Source organism: Antennarius striatus, chromosome 2 (genome assembly GCF_040054535.1).
Source record: "Antennarius striatus isolate MH-2024 chromosome 2, ASM4005453v1, whole genome shotgun sequence".
NCBI classification, from domain to species: Eukaryota; Metazoa; Chordata; class Actinopteri; order Lophiiformes; family Antennariidae; genus Antennarius; species Antennarius striatus.
In genome coordinates, this window is record NC_090777.1 from 23789302 (window position 1) to 23807332 (window position 18031).

The 18031-nt window shown below is 39.2% G+C and overlaps 2 protein-coding genes across 2 annotated transcripts; both read left to right on the top strand.

The window, feature by feature from the left end:
* The first annotated feature begins 431 nt into the window (after nucleotides 1-431).
* Nucleotides 432-5046, top strand: LOC137609461 (glucose-induced degradation protein 8-B homolog). Its single transcript, XM_068336494.1, has 5 exons — nucleotides 432-582; nucleotides 917-1044; nucleotides 1770-1966; nucleotides 2195-2392; nucleotides 3344-5046. The coding sequence occupies exons 2-5, from the start codon at nucleotides 924-926 to the stop codon at nucleotides 3515-3517; spliced, it is 690 nt and encodes a 229-aa protein (XP_068192595.1). The 5' UTR covers nucleotides 432-582; nucleotides 917-923; the 3' UTR covers nucleotides 3518-5046.
* Nucleotides 5047-6231: 1185 nt separating this feature from the next.
* Nucleotides 6232-14722, top strand: LOC137611452 (voltage-gated purine nucleotide uniporter SLC17A9-like). The gene is made up of 13 exons (XM_068339672.1): nucleotides 6232-6451; nucleotides 8274-8471; nucleotides 8567-8706; nucleotides 9051-9150; nucleotides 9370-9494; nucleotides 9727-9817; nucleotides 9904-10000; nucleotides 10161-10248; nucleotides 10358-10392; nucleotides 10782-10897; nucleotides 12199-12254; nucleotides 12345-12374; nucleotides 12542-14722. The coding sequence occupies exons 1-13, from the start codon at nucleotides 6336-6338 to the stop codon at nucleotides 12709-12711; spliced, it is 1362 nt and encodes a 453-aa protein (XP_068195773.1). The 5' UTR covers nucleotides 6232-6335; the 3' UTR covers nucleotides 12712-14722.
* Nucleotides 14723-18031: the final 3309 nt, after the last annotated feature.

Genomic DNA, 18031 nt, shown 5'->3' on the forward strand with positions numbered 1-18031 from the left:
TTAATATTTCTAAACACAGCAAATAACAGCAGCAAAGTTAAAGAACATTTTAGACACGTGGCAGCTTCATATCCCATTTGGTTCTTGATATTTTGTAAGGAATCATAATAAAATAGCACCAAGGTTCTAAGTTCGAATCCAATTTTTAATTGTAGAATTATTTTAGGATTACTATTTTACATTTTCTTCATATTATTTGTAATTTTGACTAACTTAACCGTAGTCAATTGATTTTCATCAGTCACCTGAATTTCAAGCGAATATTTGGAAACGGGCGGCAGTTTGATCGATTTATGTCAGATTAGATTCTTCACCACTTCGACTGTCTGTACCTCGGCAACCGTGACGTCACCGCCCTCACCAATCGCAGAGCTCGCGGGGCTCACGTTGCTCTCGCGAGATTTCGACATTAGCTTGGTTGGTTAGCTAGCTAGCGAAAAAAAAAAAAAAAGCTTGGTTGTGAATCCGCTGTTTACACTTTTATTCCTCTTAAAACACCGACGGTAAAACTCCTTGCGGTTCGTGTTTTTGCCTTCAAACACCTGCTGGAAACAAGAAGCGCCGGACCTTTTGTTTTGCTCGGTAAGTTCTGGAAACGTACGCAGCTTGCTAACAGGAGGAAATGGGTTTGTTTTGGAAACGTAGGCTCGTTTCCAAATTGTGTTGTTTTTTTTAGCGGCGTGGAGAATCATCCAGACGCAATTCAGTCACCGAAATTCTACATCTCTAAATATGTTGTTAATGTGGTGTTTTTGTCTGTAGTGTCCGTTGCTCTTTTTTTTTTTTTGTTGCAATAAGTCCTTAACATCTGCACGGCGGCGGCACCATTCGTGTTCGTGTAGCTACAATATGCGGCCGAGCTGTGTCAGTCTTGCTCACGTTTCGAGGTGTTTCCAATGGCTTTTCCACATCTTAGGATCCCAATGATGAGTTATGCTGAAAAGCCAGAAGACATCACAAAAGAGGAGTGGATGGACAAATTAAACAATGTTCACATACAGAGGGCGGACATGAATCGACTCATCATGAATTACCTGGTGACAGGTGAGACATGAGAAACACACAGTGGGTTTAAAAACACACCTCTCACATTTTTGTTCTTTGAGCAGACATTTATCTTTATGTTAAAACATCTAAATGTAGAACTGACTGGGTGATAGTTCTCAAAATACAAGGTTTGGTTATGCTATTTTTTTTCTGAAAACTTTCATAGCAATAGCCATCATACCAACTGTGTTGTGGTCAACCATCTGTACTAACCCAGAATCAGGTTCACACCACCTGTCACTACAGTAGATGAGAGTATTTACGGCCACATTAGGGTTATATAAAAAAAGAAGAAGAAAAGTAAATCATCCGAGGCATGATGGAGCCTGAGAAAGTCATGCTGGCCACAGTTCTGGACTGGTCAGAGCCTGGCCTAAACCTCACTGGAAACCTGAAGGGTAGGATGAGTGCAGACCTCTGTCCAGAGTTGGCACCAGTCCATGAGGAGGGGGATTACTGCCGTACTCGATGCTGATGATGAACACACAAATTTCTGAATTCGAATGCAAAATGTACAGTTATCTTTTCTGTGCTGCTTTGTTCTCTCTTCTTTCTGTCACTGATTAGATGTAAAAGTTACTAACTTACCAAGCACATTTGCAGAGAACCTCAGTGGTTTGTTTTGATATCCTTAGAGCTGACAACTGTACTGTACTGTAAAGATGTTATTTATAAGCTAAGTATCTTCATGCCTTAACACTCTTGCCTTCATCTGTTTCAAGAGGGATTCAAAGAGGCGGCGGAAAAGTTTCGGATGGAGTCTGGGATCGAGCCAAGTGTGGATCTGGACTCTTTGGATGAAAGGATAAAGATTAGAGAGATGATCCTGAAGGGACAGATACAGGAAGCCATTGCTCTCATCAACAGCTTACATCCAGAGCTGCTTGACACCAACCGATATTTGTACTTTCATCTGCAGGTACGTATGAACCCAGAGCTATTTAGTCACACTCGTCAGATAGAGGTATTGAAGTGTGGTTAGATCTTTCAACATGTGAAAAAACTTACACCACCTGTAGATATGAACTCAAGCTTGTCATTGTTCGTGAGGAGCTTATGTTGTTTCTTGGTTGAACACGGAAATTCAGTACTACATAATACTCAGACATTAACATTAACTGATTGTGCTTTATTTCCGTTCTTGCAGCAGCAGCATTTGATCGAGTTAATCAGGCTAAGGGAGACTGAGTCAGCGCTGGAGTTCGCCCAGACGCAACTGGCTGAACAGGGGGAGGAGAGCCGCGAGTGTCTGACGGAGATGGAGAGAACATTAGCCCTTCTGGCCTTTGACAACCCAGAGGAGTCACCCTTTGGAGACCTGCTCAACATGATGCAGCGGCAAAAGGTAGGCTGGTTTTTATCTTCTTTATCTTCTTGTTGCAGAGTAGTCCTTTTGTTTCAGGGTTTTCAAAAGATCAATTTTACAGTGTTTGAAATGCTGTTGAGTTGGATTTTATTTGGTCCCATTGCTGCTTTTGTTCCTCAGAACTGTTATGGTGTAAAATAGTCCTTTCTTTCTGAAGTCTTTTACAATATTGATTTTAATCTGCACTATTATATAAACAGGTAGTCAATGGATCCAGTCGAGAAATCTGATTCCAGCCATGCTTCCTGCATTATGTATGTTGGTTCCTTTTTGTCCAAAGGAATAAAGAAATTACTTATGTGTGTATATTATAAAAGTAAATGCAAATGACTGCTAAAGTCATTACTGCTAATTAAAAGCAGGAGTGGAACGTAAAAGAAAATAATGTCAGTTGACACCAACCAAACAGGAATGTGGAAAAGGGTAAGGATGACAATGAAACCAGTGGAATAAGCTTACCTCTATGAAAGCTGCAGATCATAGTTGGGTAAAGAATTATTGTGATGCTTTTTAAAGCTGATTTTAATGTTAAACTCTGAACATGACCTCCTCGTCAACTCCAGAGCAGGTCAGGTGGATAGAATCGGGTGTTGTGATGTAAACAACACAACATTGAGGTTCATACGACACCTTTTATGGAAAGTGGTTGCACCATGTAAACCCAGGAATATTACAGACCTGGAGGCCTTTTTCCACGAGGAATGGGCTAAGATTCCCCTAGGACCTGTTTGCAAAAAGTTTACAGTTAGAGATGCTTGAATAGTTCTTTTTTGGGATTGATTGAGTCAGTAAATGCAGTGTTTTCTGTTACGTTTGTTAAAACACTTGTAAAATCTGTTGTATTGAGCAGACATTGCAAACAGCTAATCATTCTATTCAATCATTAAGAACACTGTGTATGATAAATAACTCACTTGTCTTGGTGCACAGGTATGGAGCGAGGTGAACCAAGCTGTGTTGGACTATGAAAACAGGGAGTCGACACCTAAATTGGCTAAACTCCTGAAGCTGCTGCTGTGGGCGCAGAATGAGCTGGACCAGAAGAAGGTGAAATATCCCAAAATGACTGACCTTAGCACAGGAACCATTGAGGACCCCAAGTGAACACGAGAGACGAGAGCAACCACCTCCCACACACCCCCTCCTTAATTTATGATCAGTCAGTGACTGTGTGAAAACCAGGTAACATATATGTATAAACAAATGCTACTTTGTTTTTTCATGTTTCATTCATGAGAAGTAAGACGAGTCATTGTGCAAAACTGTAAATTATTTGCAAACTGACAGGAATTATATAAATACCGGTCCTGGATATGTAGATAGGTTTCAGATGAAATAAAACTCAGTTTGTTGTTTTATATTTTGTCTTTCTAAATGCCTAAACTCTGTAGTATTCAGTGTGATGGTTTCCCCAATTGAGACGTTACTTTGCCAGAAAGTGAGTTGATGTTTTCAATGGATAAATTAAAAGTGTCTGGCATGAAAGCCAGTTGTGGTTTAAACCAGGGAAGTTCAAGTTCATTATGAGAGGCAAGATAAGTCCACCTTGCTGCATTCCAAGTCTGAGGTCTGCAGCCTTGAACGTCTTGTAATATGAAAAAATAAGACCCAAGAACAACCGTTCAGATTCAACTTCGTCCCACTGGTCCGCTTGAGTCCACAGATTGACCTGAAGAATGTCTTTTATTCTGCCTTTGAATGCAGACCCTTTGCCCAGAGTGTGACGTTGCCAATGCCTTCGATGGCTGAAGTTAAAAATCGATGTACCTTTGCTCCCTGGTTTAAACTTAGAATGACCAGAAACATAATTGCCCCCCCCCCCTTTTTTTTTTAGTGTACATATGTTTAGATTGAGATGACACTGCAAAAGTCTAGATTGTTTCAAAAACCAGAAATGAGTAAAAAAATTAAACAGAATTAAAAAAAACCGAGTATTTTTCAATTCTATGGAAAGACGCACTATATTATTGTAATATGCTTTTAGTTGATATACTTTGTTTTAATGTCGTATGATGTTTCATGATTTGCCATTGATTTGACCACACATTTTTCCATTTTATGTGTTTGAGAGGGCGAGCTACGCCCCGACTGACCTTTTCAAATCAGCGATTGCTTTCTCACTGACCGTGTTTGCTGCCCCAAACGTCTGGTTTGATGTCACCCGGTGTTAAAGTTGGGAGACTGATCTGCCCTGACGGAGGAAGGATTTATATGCTATGTGAGAGAAACATTAAAATGAATGTCAGGGACTCACAGCATCTTTCCCTTACATTTGAAATGAACTCAGATTTAGTTTCATTCATTTCATTTTTAATCACAACTGCTTTTCAAAAGGATGTCTCAAGTTTAAAAGCTATTAGGATTTTCACTCAACTGCATGTAAGTGTATCTTTTTAGTAGGGAAATGCACTCATGCTTGTTTATTTCTTTTGGTTTGTTTTCACTATATATATATATGTGTGTGTATATATATATAAAAACAAACTTGCTGCTATTTGTCCATCCTTTGTCTTTTTTTCCAAGGGTCTTTATAGGTATTGGCTTTGACAAATGCGGAGACGGAGTGCTCACATCCCTTTTATTATCGACCTTTTTAAGACCAGATTTGCAATTATTAAAATAAAAAACTTTTGTGAACCATAAAAAGCTGCTCTTGTCTGATTTGTGTTTATGTATGTGTGTTAAACGTGGGATATACAGCTGGTAAAATAAGTAATACATCACCATTTTTCTCAGTAAATATATTTCTTTAGCAGGGGAGTAGGGTTAAATATATCGTAAATATTGTATATTCATCAAGGTTCTATTGGCATGAATGTCTCATCAGATGTTGGTAACACTCAATGTAGCCTACACGTGTAAAGAAATCAAACTAGATGTCTATGAATTATTAATTGACATGGAGAAATGGAAGCATAAAAAGGTACGGAAAGCCAAGAGACCGGCAGAAATCAGTATCAGAAATCACTAGAGTAGAAAGTAGTCCTGCTTCTTAATATCAGCTACTGGATTTCTGACAGAGGAGTTAAAAGAATTATCAGAAGAGTCCAAGAGCCAAGGACCACTTGTGGAGAGCTTCAGAAAAACCTGGAATTATCCCTTTTCAGCCATGGCCTGTATGAACAGTCACCATTGCTGAAGAAAAAAATGTGTTGAATGGAAAAATACAGAAAGACATTCTTGATAAACATCTGCTACCATCTATTAGTAAGATAAAACAGACATTTCAGTAAGAAAACATCCCAAACACAAGAAGTAAACTCACTTGGTTTCAAAGAAAGTAAAGCAGCTAGAATGGCCCCATAAATTTTCTATTGGATTGACATTCAAGTGATTACCTTAATGTCAATATAACAGAATATATAGGGAGAAATAAAGATCATAGTTTACAGAGGCCAGTGGAACCTTCAGGATTTGCATGCATACAAAAAGTTTCTCTGTACAGGAGTCTTGAAACTGCTGCCAATAAAGTTTTTGCTATGAAGTATTAAATAAACGCAGATAAATAAGACTGTCTCATTCGATTTTATTACACAAAAAAAATCATGTCAATAGCAGCTTTAGAAATATATTCACCTCAAAATAGTGACATGTTCAATACTTATTTTTTACAAGTAGAACCAATTAAAGATAAAAGATTCTAATTAAACAGTAGGAAGTCAGAGGATTTGAACACAATTATATATGTTCTGAAAATCCTCCCTTCCAGCTGTACTTAATAATCTACCTGGTAAACCCACTCAGTCCTCTTCCCTCTGCTGTTTGCAAATCACAAGCAGATTCTCTGCTCCTTTTTTTTTTTTTTTTTCACAACAAGTTTTACCAGTTAGTCCTGTCTGCATGGGGATACGTGGTCGAGCTGAAGTGCCACTCTCAGTGCGGAAGTTTGACGGGGGACAGAGAAGACGCCGGCGTTTTGTGAATGGCTGTCCAGCATACCTCCAGCAACTGTGGGAATGGTTCTATATTGGATTCTAAGGATTACAAAACCAATTATTCTTCTAAATGGGAGCCAGGGGAGCAGAACCTTTGGCCGAGGTGAGATTGGATCAGAGAACACATGCTGAGATTTACTTAGTTTTTTGCTCAACATGTGGCACAAACTGCTGGTGAGACCCTTCCAAATTCCAAGTAGTAAATCAGAGAGAACCTATAATTGCAGTTCTAGACGTGTGTAACTGCTGGTTACCATTCCTGCTTCTTATGTGGTATAACATAAATAACATGGTGACATCCCCGTAAGATCTAACTCAAAAGTGTGATCCGGACCCAAGTACTGTAACCCTGTATCTGGTGATCCAGATGTTACAGTTTTATGAAAAATTCACTGCTGTGAGATGACTCTACAGACGTCTTACTAAGATAGAGTTGTTTCTGGTTCTGTTTGGTGTCATATTTGATGTTGCTGATCTAAAACCTGAAGAAAACCACTCTTATTGAGTGATTTCCAAATGCTTTCCAAATGTGGATCCACAATCCAGGGACAGGCTTTCATGAGGAAAGTGTTTCTATATTTTAATGTCAATAATAATGACATTTTACTCACCCACCTCTTTATGGTTATCTCTTATTTTGTCCAATATTTTAGTTTACAGTAGAAAAGGTAAAAGGAGATAATGACACGTTTCTCATTACCGGAGTAAATGCGACAGCACAATAACATTCTGCCAAATGTCTATATTAAAAGCGAGATGTATATACAGTGAGAAATAACCAGGGTGCGATTTGTTGGGCGGGGGGGATGGGAAGGATCATCCCCCATTTCTACCTCTGCTGAATGAATTTTATCCCCGGGGGACGACCTCTTCAATAATGTAAAAAATATGAAGCAACAGGCAGGTTGTGACAGAGTTTTCTGACTGGAAGCCCATAATTTACATTGCTGGCATCAACTGTCAAAATGAGCAGAATTGTCAGCACTCTCAATGTTCACCAACGTCCCCATTCACATAAAAACATTGTGCGTTCGTTTTCTGCTCAGAAGTTCACAGAGATGTGGATAAAAGGACGAAACGCTGCAGCTGGAGCACCAACAGGAAAGGCAAAAAGTCCACATGAAGTCAGAGGTCAGAACAAACTGTCCACTTAGTCTGAAATCTGCTGAGTTATTTTGACATTATGTGTGAAATCTTAATCTATGGGGTGTCAATTGTTAGTACTAGTGTTAACCGTTAGCATTAGGCTAAATCCTCTTGCCATGTGTGCGTGATCGGCCTTTATCCATGGTCCTAATGCATAGTTAGGTCATCTTCATCATCTTCACCTTCCACACCATGGCCGGCATAAAAAAGTTTTTTCATGGTTAAAAAACTAAAACAGATATCTCCTTTGTTTTTTTCAAAAAATCACACCCTGGATATAACAGTAAAATATTATAGTATTTTTTCGCACTATAAGTCACACCTAAAAGCCTTTAATTCTCTCAAAAACCAACAGTGCACCTTATAATCCTGTGGGCCTTATTTGTGAAAAAAGTTTTGAAATAGGCCATTCATTGAAGATGCACCTTATAATCAGATCCACCTTATAATCCAGTGTGCCTTTTATATGAAAAAGGTTTAAAAAGGGCCATTCATTGAAGGTGCGCCTTATAGTCCAGTGTGCCTTAAAGTGCGGGAAATACTGTAGTCAAAAATAGCCATTCCCTGGATGTTTGAGGACAGAAGTGTTTTTTTGTACCAAATAATGTTCTAGAGAAAGACAGACACCGAGTGAAAACAGTCGAACTGAACATCAACTGACTGTCGACTCTAAATATCACTTCACTGACGTGACCTGAACTCTTCCATAAGATGACCCTGTTCGGTACTTCACCTGATCCAAGTCATTAAATGGAAACTGCTTTCCGTCATGCCTCCAGATCTCTTGCTCGAAAATGGACCCTGACCCTGTTTATGGGCACCTGCCTCCTCTACTGCGCCAGGATGGCGATGCCAATCTGTGTGGTGTCAATGGCGGCCATTTTTCAGTGGAGTAAGATCGATAGCGGGCTGGTCCTGGGTGGATTCTTCTGGGGTTACTGCTTCACGCAGATCCTGGGTGGATATGTCAGTGACAGGTGAGACATTGAGTAGGCAGATATGCCTGTCCTGAAACGTTCATGTATAATGTAGCCTCAAGGCATTTGTCTCTGTGATCTTTGTTGTGTATCAGAGTGGGGGGAGAGCGTGTCCTGTTCATCTCTGCAACCTCGTGGGCTGTGATCACAGCTGCTACCCCTCTTCTGTCCCATCTAGGCTCTCATAATCTGGCTGTTATGACTATGACCAGATTCCTTATGGGAGTAATGCAGGGTGAGAATTGTGTTACTTCACCTTTTTCCCTGGAGATAGATGATAAGACCAATGATAGAACTACGACCAGCATGAATTCAGCTTAGCCTAGCATACAGACAGAAAAAACAAAGCGCTAATTATTTATTTTATATACATTAAAACAAATTTTTAGGAAAAATGAAATACTTTTCTCATGATAAAGATAAAAATGTCAAGTTGTGGTTGTATGAAGACTATATATTAAAATCATTTGCAAAACAATGGCCACAAAGGTGTTACAGGAACTACGCCTGACCTGACTCACTATCTGTGACTGCAACATCCAGTTTCACACTTATTGCATATTTTTAAATGTGTTATAGGTGTGTTCTTCCCATCTCTGGCCAGTCTTTGTTCTCAACGTGTGGCGGAGGGAGGGAGAGGACTCTTGATGAGCACCATGAACAGCGGGACCCATCTTGGGTATGCTAAGCTAACACACAAACACACGCACACACACACACACACACACACACACACACACACACACACACACACACACACACACACACACACACACACACACACACACACACACACACACACACACACACACACACACACACACACACACACACACACCAAAAGGCAAATGCAAATACACCGTGAGTCTCCAGGGACCCTTCCTGTGTTGTTTTTCAGAACGTTGATAGCGGGTGGGATGGGGTCCCTGATCCTGGACCAGTATGGCTGGGAGAGCATGTTTTACACTATTGGCTTCTTGTCTGGACTCTGGGCGCTCTTTGTTTGGCAGTGTTTTCTTAAAGGTATGGTACCTTCATTTGTCATGTGTCTCTAAATATAGTGACCACATCTTACTCTGCTGTCTTCAGTGACTCACCCTGGTATCATGGGGACCATCAGTGTGGTCCAGACCGAAGTGGTCGACAAACCAGTTGTTGTTCTGGCCCATTTTGATGCCATCTCTGAAAAAGACATTTATAATTTTAATAATGTTAATTTTAAATGGATATATAATTTTAATTCTATGTACTTCAGGTGAAATCAATCTGACGGAGTTGACCAAGAAATCAAAATCGGACAAGTTGAGGAAACCCTGGCTGAGATATCTGAAGATGTCGCCTGTCTGGTACGACTTTAAGCCATCCGTGTTTTTCATGGTCGCTCCTGTTTGAGTTTCCACCCTAATCCTCGTCTGTCATCGTCTCTCTTCAGGTCGATGGTGTTTGCTCACATGTGTACATCCAGCACCTCCTATACACTGCTGTCGTGGCTGCCAACGTACTTCAAGGAATCTTACCCACAATCCATGGTATTCACTTTCTCCTTCATATACTGTATTGCTACTCAGCCTATAGTACTGTATCTGTGATGGCTCCATGTTGACACTCCAGGCTTTACACAGCCGCGAGTGTGCTGAATTCCAGATACAGACAGGTAATGCTTCTCCCCCAACTTGTCTATTCTTGCAGGGGTGGGTGTATAATGTAATTCCATGGCTAGCTGCAATCCCGGCAGCCCTTGGTGGAGGATTTATTTCAGATTTTCTCATAAATCAAGGTATTACAGAACAAATAATCACCATTATTTAAATAGGATGTCTAATTTTAGCGTTAAGTTTGACAAAAATGACAACAATGATGTCAACATGTCCTCCTTATGTCTACAGGATATGGTGTGGCTCTTGTGAGAAAGACAATGCAGGTTAGAAAAACATGACCTGGAACTGGTTTGTACTGTTTTTATATGTGATGATAAAATGTGTGGTATAAATGGTTTGACCTGTCTCAGTGCTGCGTTGGCTTTTTTTTTTGAACATGTAATTGCAAGCCTTTAAGCTTCCTCTGGGCAATTATATTTATGCAAAGGTATTCATGAATCACTACTACAATATGGGCCATAAATGGTGCTGGAATTGTTGTTTTCTTAAGACAAGTGAAAGAGAACAAAGCTGATTTTTTTGTCTTCAAACTGTGGATAAGGAAATACTTGACTCGAGCAAACTCATACTGAAACCTTGAACAGACTGAATGTGTTGCCATAGTTCTATTGTTCACTGTGGATTTATGCCATCTGTGTCTCTCCACCCTCAGTTTTTCGCTATGGGAGTGTCAAGTATGTTTATCTTACTTCTCTCCAAGACCGTCACATGTCCCACCGCTGTGGCTTTGGTCTCTGCTGCTCTCGGTCTAAGCAGTTTCTCCAGTGGGTACGTTGGATATTTAAAGTCATTTGAGTCATCCTTACAGTAATGAAAGCTTTCTGTGTGGAATCGAGCAAGGTCAGTGGTTGTAGGATGACACTTGCGTCACTATTTGTTGACCTCTGCTGTGAAGGTTATGCTAGGCCTGTTTGCTGGTTTGTCATCAGCCAAAAATAACTGAAGACTGAACTCTTCTGAATGCCATTTAGTTGTGGAAGAAAAACTACTAGAACATGTCGAGCTTTAACAGAAATTTGAGCAATGAGGAAATGATATCCAAAAATTTCCCATAAAAGTATTTTATTATCAGGCGTTCACCGGTCCAAAACAAAGTTCCACTATTTAATGTTTATAAGGACAAATATTTCCAGGTAAAATATTCACATCATTAGGTGGCACAGTCTGTAGTGCTGTTGCCTCACAGTAAGAAGGAAGGTTCCCAGTTTGTATGTTGTCCTTGTATCTGTGTGAGTTCGTTCTGTGTGAGTCTGTGTGTGAATGGTTGTCTTTTGGGTGGTTCTGATCTGTGCTGGCGATGTATCCGGGGAGTACCCCGCCTCTCGTCCGTAGCCAGCTGACATAGGTTCCAGTCTCACCAATGACTCACAAAGCAGACAAACGACTGAAGACGCAACGATTTTGGTCACCTCGTCTTCAAGAAAATGGATGGATGGATGGATGTATATGCACATCATTTCCTAAAGAGTGAATGGAAGAAAAGAAAAAGTCCCTCTGAAGATACTATAAATGTATATTTAATACAATATATTAAAATAATTTATTTTCATTCAGAATTGAAGGTCTGCTGTGGCCTGAAGTTAAAAAACTGCAAATAGCCCACATCAAAAACCAGGAAGTAACACAGGAAAAGCAGACAACTATTTACAGGATGAATCACAGACTAAATTCCCTGAGTAAAGTCATAAACGATAAACAGGTTGCAAAGTGAGGACATACAACTGGGGACAGGTGGAACTATTTAGGCATCCACACACTTAAAGGACAAGCAGAGAAAATTAAATTGCAGGCAAATAATAAATAACAAAAAGACAGATTTATTTAAAAGACACAAGGGGAAGTGCAAAAAAAAATGCAAATATTGAACAAACAATGAAGACTGGAATGTTTAACATTGCAAACAAAATAAGGCAAACAAAGGAAGTGTAGAGGGACCTACTCTATCCAGAGAGCTCCACTAACAGAATAAAACAAGTAGAAAATATAACCTTTAAAATACAACAAACCAACAAATGACGCTTGTTGCCATGACATTAGCAGTTAAAATAATGTGTTTCATTGTTTTTCAGTGGTGTGTCTGTGAATGTACAGGATCTCACCCCGTCATGTGCTGGTGCCCTCTATGGTAAGTCTATATCAGTCCATGTTTCAGGTGAATAATACTGTAGGTATCTCAGTATTTTTTTAAAATATGAATTTTCCTTTTCTGTAACAGGTTTTATGAACATGCTGGGTGCTTTTATGGGTATGTATTTAAGATTTAATTTAAAAAAATCATAATAAAAAAATCATTTAATATGGACATTTATCATAAGAATGAATCAGTAATTAAGGTATTGATAACTGTGTTGATGTAAATGATCTGCTGGCACTGATCACTCACGTCCTTTTTCCTTGATGTGTGTTGCACAGGACTGGTGATGGTCTCTTTCTCAGGTTACCTGATTGAGGTCACAATGTCATGGTCTACAGTGTTCTCCCTCATCAGTTTGGTGAATTCTACAGGCCTCGGGATTTTCCTCATCTTTGGAGATGCTCAACGAATCGACCTGGGAGATTACAGCCAGGTCATTTCGATTTAATCCAGACTTTTGCCTCAAGTACCAGTCTGTCTCTGTTTTGTGAGGCTTTGTATTTGAATCTGTATCTGTCACGTTATTTGTTAGAATGGTAGTTATGTGGAGTTATTCTTTGCTGAAACTGGTGGGGAGTGATAATTAAAAATTATGAACACATAATAGGGACTGAAATGAGTGCAGGTTTTGACAGAAAAAACCTTTCTTTGATATTATTTGTCATTATTTTGGTGAAGCCACAGTTGTACAGCACACCGTCTCTTCTCAAAATGAAGGAATCTGAATATCGCAAGGGTCAATTCACTTTAAATCACTGTGGGTAAAGATTTTATATATGACTACATTGTACATAAGTTTATGATTGTGTCAAGATTGTCAGTTAAATTTTCTCCCAGAAATGTTTACATCAATAACAATTACAAAGCTGCTTGTGGATGCTGCACCTGAAAACATGGGCAAAACTTTTTTTTTTTTTTAGTTTCACACTACTAGGCCGACAAATGAAAATTTCAAAAGTCTAATGTCTGCAATTTCAAGTCCCCAAAACAGATATAAACTCAAAGAATTTAAAAATGCAAGATTGTTCATCAAACCATTATTTTATGAATGATTATCTCACTTGAATTAGTAACAAAAACAATAAAACACCCTCTATCAATCTTCTCAGCATTGATTGCAATAGTAATACTCCTCCTGATGGATTGGCACAACCTAAATTGGTGTTGTGGCAAGTTGTGGCAAATTTCGAACTACGATGTCATCCTGCTCCAGAAAGTGGGAACACACACAGACCAGGCGATGTCGTCCCATCGACAGAGCACCGTAAAACACTCCATAAAACAGAAGATGATTTCTTTTTAAAAAAAAATCATGTATTGGTGCTATTTTGATCTCTGCTGTTGCACAATGTGGTCAGAACGTCTCTGAGTTGCATCAGGGAGATATGTTCCTGATTCTGTGTATCTGTCATGCGTCTGGATGCTTGTTGTTGGTGTAGCCGCAGTGTTATGAATGGTGAACTGAATTTATTTTATTTTCTTACTTTTTTGTGTTTTATATTTATTTTGATCTACTTTTAAATTGTTTCATGGTTAACATGGTTAATAAACAAACAAACAAACAAACAAACAAACACAAAACTTTGCATGCACATCAAATGAGGTGAAAATTTACTTGTTTTTTGGGCATTGGTATTATGCATGACAAAATGGTGTTACCAAAAAAGGGATATGTATATTTTATATTTTTACATTTCACTATTAGTTCGTGTTATTTATTGACCTCAAATTGGTCAGAAAATGCCTTACTAATACCTTTTTGATGATTTATTCTCGGTCTGGTCAGCTGCTGGCTAACTGTGATGCTGCTGCAGTGTTCTATATTTTGCAATGAAACAAGTTACAACATATCTGTTCTATCTATCTCATCCTGTCCAAACTTAACCTCACATGTTGGATAACTTTTAGCCTGAAAATGCTGAACAAGACAAATCTGTTAACAGGAGTAGCACCTCCTGCTGCAATATAAGAGGTATGGCTTTAGTGCCAGTTATTCTGCTTGACAAATACATTTTCATGGTATGGTCTCCACATTAAATACAGAAGATGTTTAAATACTGAGTATTTTCTAATACCACATTGAAGACATACAAATTCACATTGCAATGTTTTACGTATTGCATGTAAATTAATGACCGTGTTCATTTACAGTTGTCTGGTAGCAAGGTTGCTGGCACACACCGAAAAGGCTGCAGGGTGCGAGGGCCCATTCATGGTGGCATACAGTGCAAAAGCAGCTTTCGTTGTTTTTTAAGTTAGTTATTTTTATTCCTTTGTTTAGTTTTTTTTTTAACATTAATAAACCTGCATCCACGTGTAATTGTAATATTCGTCCTTATATTACATCTTTATCAATATTTATTCAACAGAATGTTTTTTCCATTCTTGTACAGTTTGAGACTGGAGTTTGAAAACTGTCATATATTTGTACATATTATAGTATTTATGAGAAATTCATGTGTCGGTATATTAAATGAATTGCATTGTTACGTCAAAAATATGTTTGTGTGCTGCCTTGATTGGGTGAAATGTTTTATGTTATGAATTGTTTATATTTATACAGTTGCTAAAAATTTCCAGCGCCACCACATAATATTTGAAATGAATGGCAAACAATTTATTTCTCTGTCACCCCTATTGAAACACAAAATTATAATACATATTCCATTTATAACAGCATATATAATGCATTTCATATTAATTTAAAGGATGGAAAAGAGCATTGACCATAAATGAACAAATAAAAAATTTAATGTACGAAAGAAAGGAAAAGACACTTCCTTCTCTTCATGTAATGTTACCTCATCAGGACCAATAACCAATCACACATTCATTCATATATTAATATTTGGCAGCACTTTAGGGTCCAACAGCTTACAGACACTTCCATGTTTGACTGCAGGGTTACAAATATATAAACCATCAAACTGATAGGTAAACACCTTTTAACTCCCAAGCCACGGCTGACCAGTGATTACCAATAGTTTTAATAGAATTTTAATTTTCCATACAAGCAGATTGTGTCTGTTTTTGTTTGTCATGGATACAATTTGTAAAATCCACCTGAATCTGCTTGATTTAATCTACATGTTGGTGTTACTGTGCAGTGTCCTGATTACATTTTGCCCCCCTCCCCCCTTCATTTATATTTTAACTTTTAAGATATAGATTATGATCAGAATCCAGATCCAATCCTGGATAATGTCAGAACATCATGTGTTGACCTTTTCAGAATATTGACAAAATGTTCTTATCCACAACTAAAATTCCTTTTCTTATTTAGTCATATACAGCGTATATGTGCATGTTTTAAAAAAATATCGATATAAATTCGATATAAATTGAGTAAAAGTTATCTTGTTGAGATAACTTGTGGACAGACACACACATACACACGGACACGCGCGCACACACGCACACGCATGGACGCGCACAATTGCGCGCTCGGGCTCCTTTCGCCTGCGCAGCTGTCGCGCGCTTGGTGTTCGTTTACGGAGAGAGCGCTCGGCGTGCGACGACGACGTTACGTCATGATGACGTCGCGTCAGCCAATGAGGACGGAGGTAGGTTGGATGCACGCAAATCAGGTCGAGGATGCTTATGATAGAGATAAATATCTAAAACACAGCGAATTTACTGTCGACTTCATCAGGTGCGATTGGAATGAATTATTTTAATCTCGAACCGGACGTCACCCATTCGTCTCAACACGCGTGGGGTGATGAGCGCATTATTCAGCTGTCCATCCTTTAAATCATGTAATGCGGGGATGCTTCCACCGAGGAGTGTCTGAAAACCAGCTGCTGTGTTGCGGAATGAAGGCACGCAACTGCGCACACTGGAGCTGGAGGAACCAGGACAGCAGACAAATAATGGAGGAAGATGATCAACCGGGACCAGAGGAAGCGTATGATGATGATGATGATGATGGTGATGATGATGATGCACGAATAAGATGTGACATTTGTGTTAGAGGGTTTTCTTTGTGAATTACACACCGTATCCGAGGACATGAAGTATTCTCGCATGAAATCGATGAAACATTTAGAGTCATTTATATTTTTGTTTTTTCGCTTCGTGATGCGCATGAAGCTTCAACTTTGCCGCTCAGAAACGGGATTGCCGCTCCTCGTGTTCACGGCGGACCTTGATTTATTAGCCATACAATTAAGGCACGCGGTGAATGCCAAGAGAGGAATCACAGTCTGCAGGTCCTCACTGACGAAGATGGAGGCATTTACAACAGGAGAACACCTGCTGGGGTGACATCAATGAAGAATGATTCTCCATCCACCGTAAAAGTGACCTTAAAATTAACCACACGCGATGAACTAATTTTTTTTTTTTTTTAATGGTAAGAATCAAAATATTTGAAAACGCATCTACTTTTCGTGTCTAATATATAGGTAAAGTTTGGGGATGTCTAGATTGCACGATATGATCTGGACATGATCGTCGTTTGAGCCCATGTTACCATGGAAACCCCACCAAATAATAACAAGAATGAATTTCAAAATATGACGGACACAACTAAGCTATATTGTGTGTTGTTTGTGAGATAGGGTCTGGACAATATGACCACCATTGAAGACTTCGGTCATGTTTCCATGGAAACACAAAAGTAAAAAGAATTTAAAAATATCAAAAGGTGCATCTACATATATGTACTTAGAAGAAGAATCCCTGCATAGCTAATTGTTTCATATGTAAACCAGTTTGTGTTGAGGAGAAACAAAAAATACGAAATAAAAACAGACAAATACCCAGAAGGTTGTTCCACCTGAGCTCACCTGCCGCCAGCCATAAACTAGTCGCGTCATTACAGCATACAGTATACATAGCCAAAACAAAGGGGCGGGGTCTCCCAGCAGTAAGGTTTGGACCCGGAAGTAGTTGAGTTCCACCTGTTCCTGGTGCAGCACTCAAAAGCTGCAGACTCCTGTTTCCTGACCTTGTTTCTACCGTGGAAATTGGAGATCAGACTGAGGTCTAATTTGATATTTGAATATAATTTTAAAGATATATTTTGAAAATCTGAATTTTACTTTCCATATTAACTTTCCATATTAACTTTTTCCATATTTTCCATATAAACTATTACTTTCCATATTAACTTTCCATATATCTTTTTTGTTGGGGTGGTGGGGCCAGGAAAAGAGATATGAACCGTCTTAACAGACTCATCCGCAGAGCGGGCTCAGTGGTCGGGCTGAGCCTGGACTCTGTGGAGACAGTTCTAGGGAGCAGGACCATGTCTAAATTCAGGGCCATCATGAACAACACCAGCCACCCCCTGCACACCACCTTCTCCCAGCAGAGGAGCACCTTCAGCGACAGACTGCTGTCACACAGCGCCTCCACAGAGGCTGAGGTCCTCCTTCGTGCCCCGTGCCATCAGGGGGTAATGACTCTCTCAGGAGGAGCGGGGGGAGGTGGCGAGGTCAGCACGTGGTTAAATGGATTTGGATTTAATTTAATACTGTTTATATTTTAATTTTATACTGTTTATATTTTATTTTTTTAGTATATGTACTGTTAATGCTACATGTGTCTGTTAGTGTAGTGTATGTCTTTTTTTCCTGGTGTTTGGCTGAGAAGTGGATATGTGCAATATCCTCCGGGATTATTAAAGTATCTATCTATTTAACATCCGAAAATAGCCTTAAATATTTTCCCTTCAGGGGTTGCCACAGCGAATCAGTTGCCTCCATCTAACCCTGTCTTCTGCATCCTCTTCTCTCACACCAACTACCTTCATGTCCTCTTTC

Bases quoted from the DNA above. Each gene is read 5' to 3' on its own strand.
- LOC137609461 (XM_068336494.1), top strand. From the start codon at position 924: ATGATGAGTTATGCTGAAAAGCCAGAAGACATCACAAAAGAGGAGTGG. The intron at 1,967-2,194 runs GTACGTATGAAC...CCGTTCTTGCAG, and splicing joins ATTTGTACTTTCATCTGCAG to CAGCAGCATTTGATCGAGTT. The intron at 2,393-3,343 runs GTAGGCTGGTTT...CTTGGTGCACAG, and splicing joins ACATGATGCAGCGGCAAAAG to GTATGGAGCGAGGTGAACCA.
- LOC137611452 (XM_068339672.1), top strand. From the start codon at position 6,336: ATGGCTGTCCAGCATACCTCCAGCAACTGTGGGAATGGTTCTATATTG. The intron at 8,707-9,050 runs GTGAGAATTGTG...AATGTGTTATAG, and splicing joins CCTTATGGGAGTAATGCAGG to GTGTGTTCTTCCCATCTCTG. The intron at 10,393-10,781 runs GTTAGAAAAACA...CTCCACCCTCAG, and splicing joins TTGTGAGAAAGACAATGCAG to TTTTTCGCTATGGGAGTGTC.